The sequence below is a fragment of the Vanellus vanellus genome (assembly GCF_965231255.1).
Source record: "Vanellus vanellus genome assembly, chromosome: 1".
NCBI lineage: Eukaryota > Metazoa > Chordata > Aves > Charadriiformes > Charadriidae > Vanellus > Vanellus vanellus.
This window is the reverse complement of record NC_138905.1, coordinates 58,355,328-58,373,789: the sequence shown is the minus strand read 5'-3', so window position 1 is coordinate 58,373,789 and position 18,462 is coordinate 58,355,328. Positions and strand designations below refer to the sequence as shown.

The following is an 18,462-nucleotide window of genomic DNA, read 5'->3' as shown; positions in this document are numbered from 1 at the left end:
CAGACCAAAGACCCACATTCGTGGAACATCCCTTCTGCCTCCACTCTGTATCCCATGCACTTATTATTGTCCTTATTAAAGCAGTTTTGATACTAACTTCTCCTCTGGTGCCTCCCCTCAGCTGCAGCAACCTTATCACCTTCCTTGCTATGTCTGTCGGTGCTGCAGCCACCAAATCCCATCCTCTGCACTCTCAGCAGGATTTTCCAGCACCTCTGGGATCCTGGATTAACTAGCCTGGTACTTTGCCACTCGCCATGGCTAACACACAAAGCAACCTCCTACCCACCCAGCCCTGCGTAGCAGGCAGAGGGTGCAAAGCTTCCTCTCCAGCCCGGCAACAATTCATTTGCAGCCTGAAGCAGACCAGCAAAGCTGGTTTGGCTGCAGCCCTCCCAGCCCACCAGACATCTTCTGCCCATGTACTCAGGTAGCTTCGAGTCCTGCAGGTTGGGCAGCGAGGAGGTGGAGAGGATGGACAGGGGCGCTGCCACCTTGCCTTGGACCAGGCTCCTCATAAGATGCTCTTCTGCTCTGCTCTCCTCCCAGCCAGCCTGAAGTGCCCCGATGTTTGCTGTCATACATTAGTCTCATTAAGGCTGGCGAGACACTTTTTAATTAGAGCTGCGGCATCAGATAATCAGCACTAATTGCCTGTAGTCCCGTGCAAGGGACACAGACTGGGAGGTGCTGTGCCACGTAACCCAGCCCAAACCTGTCCTCCCTTCCCACTGCCTTCTCCTGCCTCACTTTCACTGAGTAGGGTTAGGTGTGGAAATGTCGGAGTAATGGGTAACCCGGCTGGAATGTGCCAGCAGATAAGTGAGGTGAGATAAGGGGGAAAGTTGGAAGAGACAACTCCTTATCGATAGCAGGAATGCTGGCTCAGGGGCACACCTGTGTTCCCTTCCCGTGCCACCACTCCCCATGGTACTGCTCCTGTGGGAGGGCAAGGCACCCCTTCCTCCTGCCCACTGGCTTCAAGAGCAGCCAAGAGGAACCTGTCAAACCCATGCCCTGAGGTTCTCAACCCTAACATTTAATTATGCGCTTTTGTGGCACCAAATGCCACATCAGTCACGTCAATGCCTTTGTTCCCTTCCCTCCTTCCCAATCAATGTCTTTGTTCCCTTCCCTACCTCCCAAAAACTCAGGTGCAGGAAGAAATGGTGCATTGTGAAGAGATTACACAACCATTCCCCAAGAAATCACATAGTGTCCTCCTCCTTCTGAACCCCACCTATAGCCTGTATTGCCCTTATATACTATCTGTTTCACACCCCATCCTGGTCTGACCTGGAAAAGCACCTGGCGTTATCTGAGAGCTATTTCCATCCAACAAGGGTTCCTTTCCTGTTGCTGGAAAAGCCTTGGGCTTTGTGGGTGTCTCACACAAAGCCACAGAGCCAGAGATCTCACAGAACCCAGAGCAGCTGGAGCAAGCAGACTTCCACTGCTTGGGTTTTTATTAGAAAGGAAGCAGTGTCCATCAGTCCAGCTTGAAGGAGATGACCCTGAAGCCTCCCTTGACACTCATGTAGCTGATCTTGTCGTAGCAGTGCCGGTTAGGGAACTCCACTTCATGCCCATCTGGTAGTTTCACCCGGAATTTGTCTGACAGCAGTTCAATGGTGATCTGGGAGAAGAGAGGGGAGGAACGGCAGGAATTGGGGACAAGGAGGAGATTAGGAGGTGAGCATCCAGGTGAAAGGCCTGATTGTTACACATGAGGGTCAGACCTGGTCCTGATAGCCTTAAGCAAGGTGCTGGGGGTTGAGCTGAGGGTGATGCAGGAAATGACCAGTTGATATCAAGGGTCTGAGCTGGTATCTAGACTATGACCTGGGGGCAGGATTTCTCCTGGGTCCCTTTCAGCTACTCGAGTTGTTAACTCAGAACAGGTAAACGCAAGTGTGTCTTTATACACCACTTGGCTTAGATCTGCTCTGAAAAAGGCAGAATAAACCCAACACCCCAATGCCCTCAGCAGCTCACCAGGACCTGGAAAAAGGAGTTTCGCTGCTAAACACACACAAGCAGACAGGATGAGAATGCATCGCTGATCGTCACAAATTAAAGGGATCGTTCCCCAGAGCTATCACCTCACCACCTCTTCCCCCAGAGTCAGCCATGACTGAGGAAACAAGCTTCCTCTCCACAGCAATAAGAATAGGACTGTTCCTAAATGCAGCCCTGTTAACACCTCAGGACAACAGATAGAGTGAGATGGCAATTAGGACAGCATCCCTGACAGGAGGAGAGGGAAGACAGATTGGCAGTATGGATCCAGGAGTGGTGAGGACAGAAGAGCTAAGGGAGAGGTTTTTGGACGTTGCTCCCAACCCTGGGTTGCCTTAAAGCCTGTGTTTGCATAGGAGGGAATTAGGGAGAGAAATCGGGTAGAGAGCAGCAAGATCCTGCTTCTTGGAGACCTCTTTTACCCTCATACGTGCCCCCAGAGTGCTCAGAGGGCAGGTATGGGGGACAGGAAGCACTTACAAAGGCTGAGACAGACAGGGCTCATGCAAAGTTCCCAGAGGAAGCACTGGGGTTTTGAAGGAGGAGTGGAAATGGCAATCAGGACCAAAACCCCAGAGGATGAGACTGAGGGGCTATTGGGAGGGAGCAGGAGGCATCGGATGGGACTGGGAGGACTAGGGTACAGGAATCTTCTAACGAGGGGCTTCTCCCCACCACACACACACCCTGCAACCCCATGCTGGCACAGCCCCTTCACCTTGACAGTGGAGCCCTTGGAGAAACAGAGGTGGTTCTCACGATGCTCTGCCTGCCAGGCATTGGAGCACCTGGAGTTGCAGACAATGACAGACTCATTGAAGCGGGGATTGAAGTGAAGTGCCAAATCTGAGGACTTGCAGCCAAGATTGATGCTGAAGCTGTGGGTGAACAGGAGGAAGATGAGTTGTTTAGGCAGGACAGGGTCTTGGAAGACCTGAGATCCAACACAAGGCTCTGCACCCAATTCTTCTATCAGCATTGCAGGTGCTCAATGCCTCCTGTTTCCTCATGCTGCTCAGGAACCAAGAGGGTTTGCACAGTGGTGGCATAGGGGCTCCCCTCATACTGAGCTGCGCTCAAGCTTTTTGTACCTGGCGACCTTGGAAAACCACCTCCCTCTGCAGCCCACCTTCAGTCCTGGCAAGTCAAGGTGGTTTATTTGTACTTACCCATCAGCATCATCAGATACCTTGCCCTTGACCTTCAGGGTGTCCCCAGTCTTCATATCCAGGTTGAAGATTTCAAATTTTTCCTAAGGCAGAGAGAAAAATAGTCTGGGGGGCTCCTTCAGCCATTCCTCCCCTGCCACTGCAAGTGAGACGGTGCTGCTCAGAGAAGGTGTCCCAGCCAGGAGAACATCTACTGCTCTCAGCTGGTGTTTCTCTCATGGCCTAAAACCTTCCGTGCTGGAGGTCTTGCATGGGCTCCTCATTCAGTGAGGGAAGAATGGGCCGTGTGATGCCAGCAAGCGAGAAAAGACATCAGAGAGAGAAGGGAGCTGAAAACAGGCTTGTCCTCAGCAGAAGGAACAGAGAGCTTGAGAGCAGACGTACAAAGAGGGTTAGAGCAGAGGGACACCATCCAGGGTACGGTGGGCAGCACTGCCCGCAGCCCAAGAAATGCAAGTGATGAGAGCGGAGGTGGCTGCAGCTTGCTGGTCCCTTGCTCAGCCTTGCTGAGCAGACCAGACCCCGGGTGACAGAGAACAGGAGCAGGAGCCCTTACAGCAGCCATCTTCTTCAGAGAGCAAAGTAACCAGGCAGGGAGCCACCAGCAGTTTAGCTCAGAAATGCTTCACACAGAGGACCTTACATCCCTACACTTCCTTGTGGCTTACACATTAACAGCATGCCCACCTCCACAAGGCTCCACCAACTGCTGTTAAGCCAGGAGACTTTGATCCAAAGAAACAGCTTCCCTATGTACATTTCCTCTCATTTGGGACTTCAGGAGATTTAACCAATTCCCAGCCTTCTCAGTGGGCTCCCTGTGAAGGGACCACCACACACAGCCCTTGGTGGTGCTACTCCAGCCACTGCATAGGACAAGCATCTCCCCAGCTGGACACAGAGGTGTGACCACCATGTTCATTTCTTTTCTGTATGTAACAGCTTGGCCAGAAAAAGCATCCCGGCTCCTTCCCTTTTCGTGGCTCTAGATTCAGCCCCAGCTGCATGGATTGCACTAACAATCCATGGGAGCTCTCTGCAACCTCCCACCCAAGCTCCATCAAGACCCAAACCTTTTAGTTTGAGGAGCCATGCCCAGCAGGTTCAATAGCCCCATCCTCCCTGATCCTGAGACACAGGAATGTTGTCCTCACAAAGGAACATCACCCCTGCTGTCTTATTCCCAGGTAAGAGCTACAAGTCAGTAAACCCTGTCCCAGATTTGGTTAAACAAATTGGTGGTGTTTTGCCAGACTCTAGAAGCCAGTGGGAAAGTAAGAGGGGGGGGAGGCCAAGGCTCAGGAGACTTGAGGTCCCTCAGCCCCCCTCCCAAGCCCTGCAGAGAGCTGAGTGCAGTCATCCTGCTGCTGCACAGCCAGCTGGAAGACAGCTTCTGCCCTTCCCCAAAACTCCTGAAGCAAGCAAAGGTAAGTGCTGACAAGCACTCCTTCCCCGGAGGTGTTTCCTATTAGCAGGGGTCATAAAGCCCAGCAGGCTTGGGAAATTTGTTTGCTGTTGAGGTCACTCAAGCTGTTGGTGAAACCTCCCCGGGCCAAGCGTGGAGCCAGCAGGAGCAGGTGCTGGGGATGGTGGTTTCTGGCATTGGGTCTGTTTCCCATCACGCTGCTGTGTCCCACCCACACACACCTTCATGCCACCCTGCTCCCCTGCAGCCTTCCCAGAGAGAATGCAGAGCCCAGACCCCCACTCCCAAAATACTGGAGCATCCCACTGGCTATGAGAGGTTTCTCTTTCCAGCACCTCATGTTGTCCCTTTGCAGGGACAAGGGCAGGACAAAGACACTGCTTGTATAGCCACCACCAGGGTTAGTTACCTGAACTTATTTTAAGCCAGCGGGGAGAAACAAACAATTCTAGTGCTCAAGAGATCACATCCCAAGACAGACCCTAAACTTGGGCAGAAAAATCCTGTCCTACACAGCTGGCCAAAGCGACACAGGAACATCGCGGCAGAGACAAGACCCAGGAACTAGACCAAAAATGTAGAGGAGCTTTCACTCCAGTTCCCACACAGGCCAGAGTGGAGCAGACAGAAACATCGCTCTCACCAGGATTTATCCACCTATCCCATCAGTGGAGCGTGAGGCTGCCCAGGAGGGAGAGCAGCATGTGTCTGAGGGACGGGGAAGACCAACCATAGAGTTATGTGCGGAGCTGCAAGTACCACGGATGTGAGAACATGCAGGGAGGGAAGACAGGCAGGAAAGAGGCACGAGCTGCTCAGAGAGGGGCCGTGAGATCATATCGAGATAACATTAACCCCCCTCCTACAATGCTCAGCAGGGGCGTTCACCCCCCTTTTATTTGCCACTGGGAACAATAGTGGGAAGCCAGGCAGCAACTCTGCCAGCGCTGGCGACTTCCTTCGTCTGCAGAGCTGAGCCTCCACATGGTCAGACACCAGCCCTGTGCAGATGGCCTCTCTCATGCAGGGGGATGTGCTACCCACATAGGATGGGTTTGAGACTTTACGAACCCCAGAAGATGGGGGGAATTGGAGGTTTCAATTGGGATGATGAAGGGACGGTGAAGGGGGGGCAGGTTGGTACTTCCCTGCAGCCACTGCAAAGCAGAAAGCCTGAGGAAACAGTGATATGATGGGAACGTAAATCCCAAAGAAAGAGGAAATCCGGCTAAAGGGCATCTGCAAAGGAGGTGGAGGGTCTGTGCAGTGAGGAAAATATAAACAATGGTTGTGGAAGCTGGCAGCCACCAGTGCAAGGGATCCAGGAACGCTCACCCCCAGAGAGACAATCCTATAATAGGGTACCTGCCTGTGAGTGCCTCTCCAGGGCCCCATATAGATGCTCATCCTGGTTGGAGGGCAGTTGGCCTGTACTGGTGTGGGATGCCCATGGTCACACTGCTGGCACCGGAGGAGGCTTTGCTGCGTTCCCAGAGGGTGCCTTGGAACAGCAGAGACCCAACAAGCATTCACTGGTGAGAAGATGGTGGCCGTGTCCTGGGTGCAAGCTGAGCTTCCAATGGGGAGCAGGTAGGCCTGCAATTTTGCATGAGTAAAACAAAAACCCCCACTATATTTTAGGGAAGAAAGAGACCAACACAACCAAGTGGGCTTTCAGACAGAAGGGTGGCAGGGCTCTACAGAGTGCTTCCACCACACGAAACGTGGCAGCTTCATTTACAGCAGTCCTATAAGGTAGGTTTTGAGGCTAATAGTCGTTCCCGACCTTCCTTCTAGTACTGGGGAGATCTCAGGCCACTAGGAGCACCCATGGGATCTCAGGACCCTCAGGGTGGCTCCAGACAGCAGCACCTCGTGTACCATAGCCCAGAGCTGCCACCTCTACCACAGGGCACCCACACAGCTGTTAAGAACAGACTGAATGCCACCCTCTCCAGAAGGCTGCCAAGATTCTCGGCAGCATCATTGCTGGCAGCGGTATTTATTTTGTTTTCTTATTCAGGCAGGAGATAAGCCAGCTAGGTGTGAAGTCCTGAGGAAACCCACAGACTTCCCTGCTTCCCGGCCAATGTAGCCCAACCACCCCAGCTGTGAGAGGTTTCTCAGGGCCTTCTGTGCCAGGGGCAGCCACCAAAATCCACACCAGCACACCAAAATGCTCCCCACCATCCCTCCCAACGGTGCTCTGAGGAAGAGTCCAAGGTGCTCAGAGGAGAGGGCAGCCAACACCTCCTCTCTAGATGACATAAGCTATGAACAGTCCCTTGCAGGAGTGACATGGATCATCAACAGATGTGATGCTCAGCCCAGAAGGAAAGAGGGAGAGAGGGAAAAGCAAGGTGGCCACGTCAGGTGTGAGGATGCATGTGCCACTGCCCCCACATCTGCAAGAAGAGGCGAGAGATCCCCTTAGCATGCTCACAGAAGGCTGTGGTTTCAGCTTCGCGCTAATTAGACACCAAGGAAGCAGAGGAGGATGCTGCAGAGGGGAAAAGGCGCCTGTCCCATTTTGCACTGAAAGCACCAGGGAGCCTGTGCCATGAACCAGGCATCAGCGTCCTCTCAAGGCAAAAGGAACGGGAGAGACCGACCATGCATTCTTTCTCGGAGTAGCAGCTGCTCACTCTGCTATTATTTCCTACTGCTTCATATAATTTGTACTCCACAGCAAGCTATTGTCCCTTTCCACTGGCTATTTATTTCCTTGAATAGCCTCTGGGGAAGGATTTCAGTGCGGGAGTAAAGAAAAAAGAAAAACACACAATAAATATCGTGTGGTGACCTGATTTAAACTGTGTTCTCTGACCTCATCTGGGCCCTGATTGCAGTTCCTCCTGGCAGTCGCAATTAAACCACGTTTCTGCCTTGGTTTCCCCCTTTTATAAGGCCTAGAGGGGAATGACTCCTGTCTTAGAGGGCTGTGGGGCGGACTTCAAGCCGAGCTCTGGATTTTCAGAGGCCAGGGCTCAGGACAGGACCAAGAAGATGGAGCTGCTCAGTCCTCCACCTGCCAGTCACAAAAATTCCCAGATGGGTTTGACAGGACCGGTTTCCCCTTTAGTCAAGAGGTGTTGGTTTGCTCTCAGCAGATAATGCTGCAACCTTCACCCAACTGATCCCTAAGCTCTGAAAGCTAGCCAGCTTCCTAACGGAGGAGGACTGAGAGAACAAAATGTACTTACCTCAGCCAAAGACTGAGGTAAGCAGGAGACTGGATAAGCAGGTCTGTGGATCTGCAGGGTGTGTACAGGAGAGGATTGTCTGGAAGATGCAGGAGAAGCCAAGGCAGTGATGAACACAAGGAACCTAGTGCCCATGAGCACTAACCTCCTACCTAAGAGGTTAACCAGAGTGGGATGGTTCCTCTAGGAACCGCATTGAAATCTCCACATTCAGATCAACTAAAATGGAAAGGAACAAAAGACTGGAGCTATAATCCCTTGCCACCCTTCATGCCCCAGGTCCCTGACAGCATGTCATCTGGAGCCTCTATGTCAAATATGGAAATAGTATCCACGCTCTGAATCTGGGCGCAAGGGATTACAGACCATCATTGTCCAGTAGGCTCTCCACCAGCATCACTCCCCTTCACCTGTAGAGTGCAATTTCTCTTCCTTAGGATGTGGGGAATAAGGAGGAGGAAGGACAAAGCTAGCTGAAGAGCTGAACTGTGGAAAAAATCCCAACACCTTTCTTCAGGGCTTGGGGCAGCAGGGAAGGAGGGAACCTGCATCAAGCAGTGGATCAGATGAAGAGCCAGGGAAGGGGTGTAGCCTCAGATTCCATCTCTCTCCCTACAGGCAGTGGTGTCACAGTGACTGGCATCTCCCATCTCCATGAGAGCTCAAATGCACTCTAATGGATGGTTTCCATTTCCAGGGCCAAGTTATGTCCTTATACCTTTGCAGGGGACATCTTTCTTGAGCAGCTCTGAAGTCTGTGGCAACAATTTTGTGTGGTACAAGTTGTGCACAGAGAGGGGAGGAAGGTAGTTCACATGCAAGGAAGCTGGCTCGTAAGGCATCAGGGCCATTTCATCAACTCAAGCAGCCAAATGAGTCATGTCTTATGGGTCCCCAGCTTGCCTGAGGGGCAGGAGAATGATCCAAACTGGCAGAGGGTTGGGAAAGGAGGTCAGAGAACTGATTACATGCCACCCAGTTCCGTTTCCAGCCTTCATTTCTCTAATTCTTTCCTTCATGAGGACATGCCAGGAATGTGAGTTGTGGGAAAGGCTTTCAAAAACACGTCTGGAGATAAAAATGCACTTGTGTTGAAAGCTTCCCCACTGGCAAAGAAAAGATGTATAGAAGACTCATGGCTTCCCCCTCTCCTGGACTTTTGGGATCTCCCAGCTTTACCCAGAAGTGCTGGATGAGATATTATTAGCTTAATGGGAAAAAGATCTTCCAAAAAGCTCCCCACCAAGGATCAGCTTCATGAGGTCTTATGCTCCACTTGCATCTTGCACCAAAAGATTAAGATCTCCAACAGCTTTATCTTACCATTAAGGAAGATGGCAGCCACCTCATCTTGCACATGGGGAAATTAAGGCACAGATACCCAAGTTCACATCCAAAAAACCCTCTTCTTGTTTAGATTCTCATCTTAAAGATCCTGTGGACAGATTTTAAAAAATAAATAAATAAAAACATCCAGCTTCGCAAACCTGTCCTAGAAGCTAATAGAAATCTGGGCTCCCCTGGCTAATGCAGCTTGAGTATCAGAGATGCTGACCTCTCACCACACCATCTACTATCAGTAGGAGGTACTGAGGCATTTGTTGCCTCTGAAAAAAATTAGCCCTTGGGTGGGTCCAATTAAGTCCCAAAACCAGAGACATTCAAAATGAACGGAAGCCTTCCAACAGTGGAAGCCAGGGAACTTCCGAGATGCCCGAAGCCCAACTCCCCTGACTTCAAGGGGACCATTTCCCACAACAAAGACAGCGTGAAGCCAGCTGGCTGGAACTCGAATAAGCAAAAAAGAAATGTAGCATTGCGCCATACACAAAAGGTCCACGGGGACCTCCCTCCATTGAGCTCTGAGCAGCCATCCCGGATTCAACCCCACAGGACAGCAAGGGCGTGCAGCGAGAGTGACTGCCGAGTCCTGGCATGCAGTGGTCCATCCCGCACAAGGAGAACAAGGCTGCTGGCACTGCACAACTCCCTTTGAGTGCATTTCTCACAGGCTGCAGTGCTGAGCCCAGGCGGGTTGGACAACTCTGAGGACTTGCAGGAATTCTTCAGACAAGCAGAATCTGTCTGAGTCACACGCACGAGGCAAGATGCCAAGGGTGGCTCATCCACTGGGGAAGAAGAAAAAAAAAAAAGAAAGAGAAAAAAATGCTAAGGGAGAAATAGCAAGTTTTGTAAAGCCACAAGCATTAACAGCTCATGGGCTGGAAAGAAGGACAGCAAAAATAAAAAGGGCTGTTCTCCCATGCTTATGTCACTAAAGCCAAGTACTCCTCATCTCCGCTGGGAAGCAGCAAGCCACCTTACCACCCATCAGCTTTGAGAAGGTCTGAAGGGTGACCCACCCTGCATCTAAGGCCATGGCTGAGGTCTGCCGAGGAAGGGGTTGTCAAGTCAAAACTATCTGTTGCTCCAAAATCAGCATGAACAAACTCCCTTTGATGGCCTTGCAAAATGAAATGATAAAAACCAAACCAGATGGAAATTGGAAAGAAAAGCTGCCAAAAAAAGGGAATCCAAATCCCAAAATGACTGACAGTGCGGGAAATGGGCTTCTGCAGGGGAACTGCAGGCATATGAAGGAGACCTAAGAAAAGACCAGACAACCAACTTTCCCTGTTCTTCCCCTCCTCCACCCTTCCAGATGGAAGGGCATCAGAAATACATGAACCCATGGACCTTCAGAGCGAGCCACAGGGAGCCTGACCTGCAACTGCTGCAGGAGCTCCAGGGACAGCCAAAGTGCAGAGGTCCCAGCTCCACTCTCACCAGCATGAGGAGTGCTAAATTACTTGTTCCCAGTGAGGAGCTACAGCCACAGCCTTGTTTAGAGTTGCCACCAGGTGAAGGAGCTTTCAAAGCCAGCACCTGAGCCTGCTGGGTCACGGCACTGTCCAGAGATATTTCATCTCTGCATGGTACTGCAGGGAATGAGGTGGCAGCTGCTTTGCCTTGCTGGGACACCCTGTCTCCCTTTCCAGCACTACACTGGGGACTAAGGGACACCCCGTGCATTTGAGGACACCTTGTTTTGCCAACCAGTCCCATATGGACACCCTGTCCTTCCTCTGGACTGCTCCTGTGAGCCCCTGCTCCTGTTTCTGACCCATCCCACGTAGCCAGTAGTACATAAGCCCTCACTTGACCACAGTGGATGTTTATTTTGCATTCCCAGCGGTTATGCTACACTGTTTGTTCTCTCTGGCTCTCTTTCCCTTCCTTCCAGTTTATGCCTCTTTCTGCTGTCCTCATTTTCCCCACCACTGGCAACACACCCAGGCCAGAACCTGGATGTGTCTCTCTGGCTGCCCCCTGGTTTCTTTGTGCTGCTCCCCTCAAGAGCCCCCCAGCAGGGAAGCTGACACCCACCTTTAATTGCAGTCAGATTCCTGGACGGAGAAGGCTTGGTTCCGAGAGGGGAAAAGGGTATTACAAACTAAATGCTTTGAACACGACTCAGACCAGACAAATCTTATCATATGCCAAGCTGAATAGCCCCTAACACATTGCAGTTCACCATGCAACAAACAAACTTGCCGAGCCAGAAGATCTGATAAGAACAATGTGAGGAGGACCGGTGGCTGCAACTGCCAGGCAAGTTCCCATCAGCACGCAGATAGCTTATCTCTTCTGTCAAGATGGGACACGCATCAATGTCTACGGCACAACAGCACGGAAAAGCTAGTGGAGACCTGCTCTCTGGTCCCGAACATGCACGTAGCACTCCTTACAACACCGTCCCTGAGGAACATCTCTATTACTCACTCGGTCTCATTAGGAAAGGGGTGGGAATCTTTCCTGAACAGCTCCGGCAGAGACGCAGCTCCCCAGGGACCCAGCTCAGGATGAGCTGAAGAGTGCCTAGCGCCCGCTCTGGACACTGGCAGGCAGTTGGCTGGCTGCAGGAGCAGCAGACAGCTAGAAGATGCCTGGAGGGAAGAGGTCTCATAGCCCACTGGCTAAGCCATGCCACGACACTGTTGCTTTTAACCTCATTGACTCCCAGCACGCATCATCCTCCTGAAATTCAGCCAGAGCACTGCTACAGGCAAGCGAGCTACTCAAGATGCAAAGCTGCTTTGTGCAAGGAGGGAGGTGGAAAGAGGAGCAGCCTCTGCTGGGAGCATCTTCTCCTTTTGCAGAGAAGTGGAGCTTGGGCTGCAAATTGTGGACAGCAAAGGTGCAGCATGATTGTGGTGAGACCCAGAACGTGGACACTGCCTTTGAGATGCCCGCTGGGCTGAGGGGAACAGCAGCGTGCCGCTGGAACACAGCCCCTCCAAGCAGAGACAAGGCAGAGGCTGTTTGGATGCACCCAGAGGTGTGTGCCTGATCCTTCTCCTGGCTGGGAGACTCGTCCATCAGCAGCACATTAAATGGGGGACACTTTGCTCCCATTCTGCTCCCTGAGTGAGTCCTCAAACCTGATGTAGTTTGGGGTGGAGGGGGAAACAGGACAGAGTTGTGTGTGCTCCGTGGGCAACACGATGGGCTCCTCATTCTGCCTGCCCAAGGCAGCAGAGTCAGAGGGGCAAAGTCAATGTGTCTGTGCACCCAAGGCCTGTCTGATCCCCTGCATCCAGGAGCTGGCCCCCACACCCCCATGACCTCATGCATTCAGGCAACATTTGCTCATAGCATCTCTCCCACGCCACAAGGCAGGAGGTCAAACGTAGCCAATGATCCATAGCACACAGTGTAGGACACTGAGTCAGAACCCTGTGTTCAGCCATGCCCAGCAGACAGAGAGTTCCCCAGTTTCAGTCTGGCGCACACACTCCCACCCCACACACTCGCCTACAACCTGTTGCATGACATTTCCCCATCTTGGGAGAGAGAAAAAGTGGAAAACTACGGGGTAAATATGCAGGCTGCAGGGGAGTGCACTTCAAAAGCTTGCCTTCAGAGGGACCTGGGCTTACAGGGTGTAGCTGTTTCGCTCTTGACCCCGAGAGCAAGAAGTAGGGCACAGCTCCCATCCACAGGGTTAAATGCTCGGCGACACCAAGGCTCTGTTGGAAACAGTCCCCAGCCCGCCCTGTCCCCGAGACGTGCCTGGGCGCTGCAGCACTGCTAGCTGGCACAGCCCAAAACCACGCCAGGGAGGGTGCTAACAATCACATAGCATCAGCCTTCATCCCGAGGCAGCGCTCGGGCCTGGCCATGCTCCTGTTGCATTTACTAAGACAGACGAAGCCAGAGGGACCAGAGAGGAGCCAAGGAAAGGCCAGGTCCGCCCTCGGGAAATCTGCGTATGCAGACTCTGAGTCTCCCTCCTCCTCCTGGGTCGCAGTTTTCTTTTTATTCCTAATCCCACGTCCACCATGCCCTGGCACTTGGTTCACTCCGCCCTGCTGCTCCCCACCACTGCTGCCAAAAATGGGACTGAAGCTGGCTGCGGTGCCAAGCGGCAGAGGCCAAGCTGCCAGGCTGGAGAGAGAGAGCCACCGGACTGCCTCCTCCTGCTGTTTCGCTGCCCGGACTTAAGCCAGCGACGAAGTTTCCTAGGGAATCTGAGGCAGCTGCAGCCAAAGCAGGATCGCTGGCAATGGGGGATTTTCAAACCCCGGGCCAAAACCTATCTATTCAAGCTCACCAGCTGCCAAACCTGACCCAGCCACACAACTGAGAGCACGTGAATTCAGCGCCAGGGCACCCTGCAGCAGGAATGCCTCCTCCCTGGGCTGCGTTGTAAAAGAAAAGCTGCACACGGCTGCATCTCTGAGCTCCCTGGGCTGCTGCTGTGCTAAACATCGCTGGCAAATGCTTCGCTAAGTCACACTTCGTTGTCGCCGCAATGCAGGGATGTATTCATCATCCAGGCTTGGGGATTTGCCGCAGCTGGGCTCCCTCATTTGCTTCAGGATGCCTAGTTTCATGTCACCGATCTCAGCACAGATCATGCTTGGATGCCCGTGAAAAATGCCTTTGCAATAAGATTTTTCTCCTTCTCCTTTTCCCTCCTGCTGTTCTTTAGAGCCAAACTGTATCTCAGCAAAATCCAGTCTCTTAAACCATTTTCCCCCAATACTTGTGCTTTCTAATGACGCCCCTTCCATCTGCTAGTGATAACACAGCAAGTCAGGAGTAGAGTGAGAACAGGCGAATCTGTTCACCTTTTCAAGTGTCTCTCTCAACACCTGAATCCTGAGTGCACTGTATCAATAGTGGATCTGTTCCAGTCTAGAGCTGATCTCATCAGCAGTGCAGCAAATGACTTCATCGAGGCTCCCCCTTGCGGGCTTGGGGCCTTTGATACTCGCTTCAGCCCCACAAAAAGCAGCTCTTTCTAACCTGGCAGGTCTTCCTCTCCCTTTTCTGTTTTTGGCTTACCCAGATACATAACCAATCACCCTCCAAGCTACAGCTATGATTAGGGCTTCTGACCTGTCGGTTTTCTTTCATCTTTGCCTGCTGCCAATACTGTTCCTCTGCAGCAAGAGCATTCCTGTTTTCTCAGTGCATCCCCTGGTTGTCCCAGACTCTCTTAGGAGAATGCTATCTGCAACAGCCAATCCATCTGAGTCTTCCCCAGGAGGTAACGAGGCACTGCAGCCCTCTACCCTGGACAGGAGGGCACTGCCACCCGCTCAGCTGAGGGATCAAGACACCTTCTGAGTTGCCCAGTCTGGAAGGAGGGTTCGAACACAAGGAAGGAGCAAGATGCACAGCTTACCTCTAACTCTGGTATTTGCTTTTCTCGCTTACTTGTCTCGCTGAGCCAGTTGCTCTAATGACAGAACTAATGTGGAAAGTAAATTTAGTGTACAGAGGTCAAGGCAATTCCCCAAAGGAAGCAAGTGCAATTATCCCCATGCTAACCAGGGAAACTGAGGCAGCGAGCATAGATATGCATTTCCTTGAGTCTTGCTCCAAGACATGTTTAATTGCAGAGATCTAGCCAGCAGGTTTTCTGATCCCTTATCCAGCATCCTGTTTCCTCATTCTGCTCCTGTAGTTGTAGGATGCCTTTGATCACCGGGGACAGGTCTTCCTACAGCGAAAAGGGAAATGCTGAAAGAAATGGAAGGGAGCAATCCTGGTGGATGACTGCATACCACAAGAAAGTGCTGCATATGAAAGGGAAGGAGATGTTTCCTATTAGATTAAAGCAGCTAAAACCTGCTCTCCCTCTAGAAAAGTATGCAACTCTATACTTGCCTCTCTAATTGCAACCCTCCACTGGGAAAGGTGCTCAGAAGTATTGCAAAAGGAAGGAGATTAGCCAAGGTCAGGGAATAACAGGGCTGCAAATCCAAGAGGATTGTGTAAGAGGTGCGTGGTCCGAGGTGATGTCAGGAGAGGTGCTGCCAGCCTTGTTCCAAGAGAAAGTAGCAGAGGTAAAACTGAGCCAAAAACCCAGGAACTGGCTGCTGCAATCAGCCAGAGCAGGAAAATAAGGAAAGGGAACAAAAGACCGCAGTATAGAGCTTCAGGAAAGTGAAAGGTCTTTGGCAGAATGCCTTGCCAAGCAAAGAGGAATATGACAAGGGAAAGGGAACCTCACATCATGGGCCAGAGCCAACGATCCAGCAGGAAGCACACAAAAGCTCTTGCTGCTGCACACAAGCGCATCTGAAAAACATTGCAGGGTTCACATAAACACACAAGGCAGAGAAACCAAACAAATGTCGGGACAGAGCAAGGGCAATGGGGCGGTTCTGGCTGGCTGAAGACAACCCGGTGGGTGGAAAAACCCTCTCCCAGGCAACCCAGCCACTCCTGCAAGGCCGCCTTCCCTTCCCCACTGAGCGGGACTTCGCCTGTATTGTGATCCACCAAGACTGCAGAGGCAGCGTAGAGCGTTTACTAAGCCCAGGGTGATCAGGCAGAAGCTCTCCTGCCTGCTGCTGCCCTCTGCGGGACAGCCTGCTCCAGGGGCTGCCAAACCTGGGATCCCACACCCCTCTGCCAGCACAAGCTTTCCTTTTGCCGGCACGCCAGCTATCCGGGCCTCCAGCTTGCACGTAATCACTTTCCGCTGCAACTAACTACGAGCTAATTATAGTTCCAGCACTTTCATTCTGGAGCGGTGTTAATTACATCATGGAGCAGCATCTCACTCCATCCAAACCTACTTTGGGATTCCAGCTGTTGGTAAAAATAAATCAAGGGACAGGAGAAAGGTTTTTCCTCACGTATCATCTAACCACTATTAACAGGGGGCAAAATTCAGACTCAGATCTCTTCTTTTGTTGCACTTAGGGTCCTTGTTATATGGAAAGCAGATGTAACCAAAGGGGAAAGAGAGTCCGAAATCTATGGGAAGTAATAGCAAGGTTTGAAAGGCCACTGCTGACATGACTGTTATGCATGAGTTCACTCGCCATTGTTTGCAGCCAGCTGAAAAGAGGTGCAGCCTTCCATTCATCCTAGACTTGCTAACCACTGGGTGTTGCCAAAGAGAGGAAAGTAAACAACCTCCAGACTCAGACAGATCGAAACCTGAGCAAAAGGGTGCTGTGAAGCACCAGGGTGAAAACCCACTCCTTCAGAGGCATTGCTTTGCGGGTTGGAGAGAAGAGATGCATGCCTTCTACACAGATCGTACATGACCTAGAAGAACAGTATCTAGGCCTCAGTCTCCTAAAGATGACTTAAGGATTCTCAGAAAAATCAAAAAGGTAGTAGTGACAGGCAAGGCTGACTCATAAGATTAAAATAACTCATGTAAAACGTGCCTGAACACAGCAGAGGGAAGGATGTGGCAATTTTCTATGAAAGGCACTTAAAAAAGGCTTTGTGATACAAGGCAGTAACAGTTAAAAAAAGAATAACTACATTCAAGTGCCAAAAAGTACCTTTTAATGACCAAACAATCCCCCCACAAACAATGGCTATCCATAAGGAAAAGACATTAGGTGTGACATCAGGGCAGTTCCCTCACCTGCCATCTGCGGGTTTAGCACTGTAAATGAGTAACGCAACACAGGACCCCTCTGACTCAGACATCTGTCTCAAGGATTAGACACTTTAATGCTGAATAACCCGTGCTCATATCGCAGAGGCTCCTCCTGCAGGGCAAGCCCCAGCAGTCGACTTCGAGCGCCAGTGCTGATAAGGTGCACTGGGGACTCTTCAAACAGGTAGAGGCCTACGCTTCATAAAGGTCATCAAGTTGGCACCTTTCACCAGCATTATTTAAAAAGACAAAAAAAGAAAAACCAAACCAAACAACAAAAGCAATAAATCACCACAGGGACACACACATACCATTCTTTCCAAGACTGCTGGAGCACAGAGAAAACAAGCAGTATTATGTGTCACAGTTAGGGCTGGCCTGGATTACAAGAGCCACAAGGAGAAAGAGGACAAATGGAATTTATACTCCTGGAGCCCTTAGTTATTTCCAGCTCTTTACAACCTCCACCCACCTGCCCCCAGCTCCTCAGCCAGGCGGGAAAAGGCTGGGCCAGGCCCTGTCAGGGGAGGACTGGCAGCTATTTAAAGATGCCTCGAGCCTGGGCACGGGAACTTGCTTATTAGTGTTTATAACGTCTCCTAAACCACCCGGACCCCGCCCGCACAGCCGCGAATGCCTGAAGAGGCACCGGGGCCTCCGCCATCACGAAGGCCCGGCCCGGCCCCACTCCCCTGACGGCCGGCCAGATGCGTACCGCGCATGCGCCGGAGCCGGCGGGAGCGTGTCCTTTTTAAAGGACACGCCGCTCCCCCGCGAGGCGGAAGCGCTCTTTCTCTGCACCGGAAGTGGCCTCATCTGCCAGAACAAGGGCTCTTCCGGAAGGGCTAGGTCGGCTTGTTTCCGTGTAGCAGCTGGCTTCCGGCGCTCTGTCTCGCCTGCGCTCTCCCTTGCTCTGCGTCCTTCTCCTGGAGGCCTTCCGCTTCCTTCCCCGCTCCGCGCCTTTCTTTCCCCAGAGTCGTGAACTCTATGGTGCACCTGGGTGTTGCTCGGCAGGGGGCGCGCTGGCCGCGGGGCGGTGCTTTGGGCGCCGCCGACTTCCGGGCGCTCTATGGTGAGGCGGTCGGAGCGGCGCTCTAGACGGTTCGGTGCGCTCTCGATGGCTCGGCGGCCCCAGGCCGGGCGGGTGAGCGGCGGCGCGGCGCTGCCCCCCTGAGGAGCCGGCAGGGGGGAAGGCGGGCGGCGCCCTCCGCCATGGAGCCCGAGACGCTGGAGGCGCGCATCAGTGAGTGCGGCTGGGACTATCCCCCGCCTTCCCCTCCCCTTGACAGGGCACGGCCCGGCCTCCCCGACAGTGGGCCCTGGCGGGGGGGGGGGGAGGAGCGGATAGATTTGGGGGGGGGGCAGGTATTTGGGGGGGCACTGGGGTGTGAGGGAATGGGGGGGGGAGAAGGGAAGGGACAAGTAGCGCGGTGTCGGGGCGGGCCGTGTGGAGGGGGCGGTTTCGGGCCAATGGGGGTGTCGGGGCCACGCGTGAGGGGTGGGTGACTGCCGTGGGCATGGTCATGGGCGAACCTGGGGTCTGCGGGGTGCGGCCCTGCAGCGGGGCCTGGGGCAGGGAGTGTGTCGGTAGGTGTCCGTGCAGCGATGGTGGGTCGGTGTGTGCTGCTGGCAGGGAGGTGGTGGTGAGAGGGTTTGTGCACAGGGCTTGTGTGAGCGGAGATGAGCGTGTCTTACCTTCCACACCGTCCTCTGTCCATACACCTC

The 18,462-nt window shown here is 52.6% G+C and overlaps 2 protein-coding genes across 4 annotated transcripts in view; one reads left to right on the top strand and one right to left on the bottom strand.

Annotated features, from left to right (window-relative positions):
• Window positions 1–18,462, top strand: part of GGA1 (golgi associated, gamma adaptin ear containing, ARF binding protein 1) — a gene marked incomplete at its 5' end in the record, with an annotated part of 295,702 nt that overhangs the window by 268,555 nt on the left and 8,685 nt on the right. For 2 of the 3 annotated variants that reach the window (XM_082493561.1, XM_082493563.1), the window contains one exon: window positions 17,950–17,980. The exons of the other annotated variant lie outside the window; for it this stretch is intronic. In XM_082493561.1, coding sequence (XP_082349687.1) covers window positions 17,950–17,980 — 31 coding nt within the window. Of the gene's footprint in view, window positions 1–17,949; window positions 17,981–18,462 lie in introns of those variants that run through there. 3 annotated transcript variants of the gene reach the window in all.
• On the bottom strand, window positions 1,490–14,767 carry LGALS2 (galectin 2; the record flags this gene model as incomplete). Its single annotated transcript, XM_082492999.1, has 5 exons — window positions 1,490–1,636; window positions 2,738–2,897; window positions 3,189–3,271; window positions 14,512–14,565; window positions 14,738–14,767. The coding sequence occupies 5 exons, from the start codon at window positions 14,765–14,767 to the stop codon at window positions 1,490–1,492; spliced, it is 474 nt and encodes a 157-aa protein (XP_082349125.1).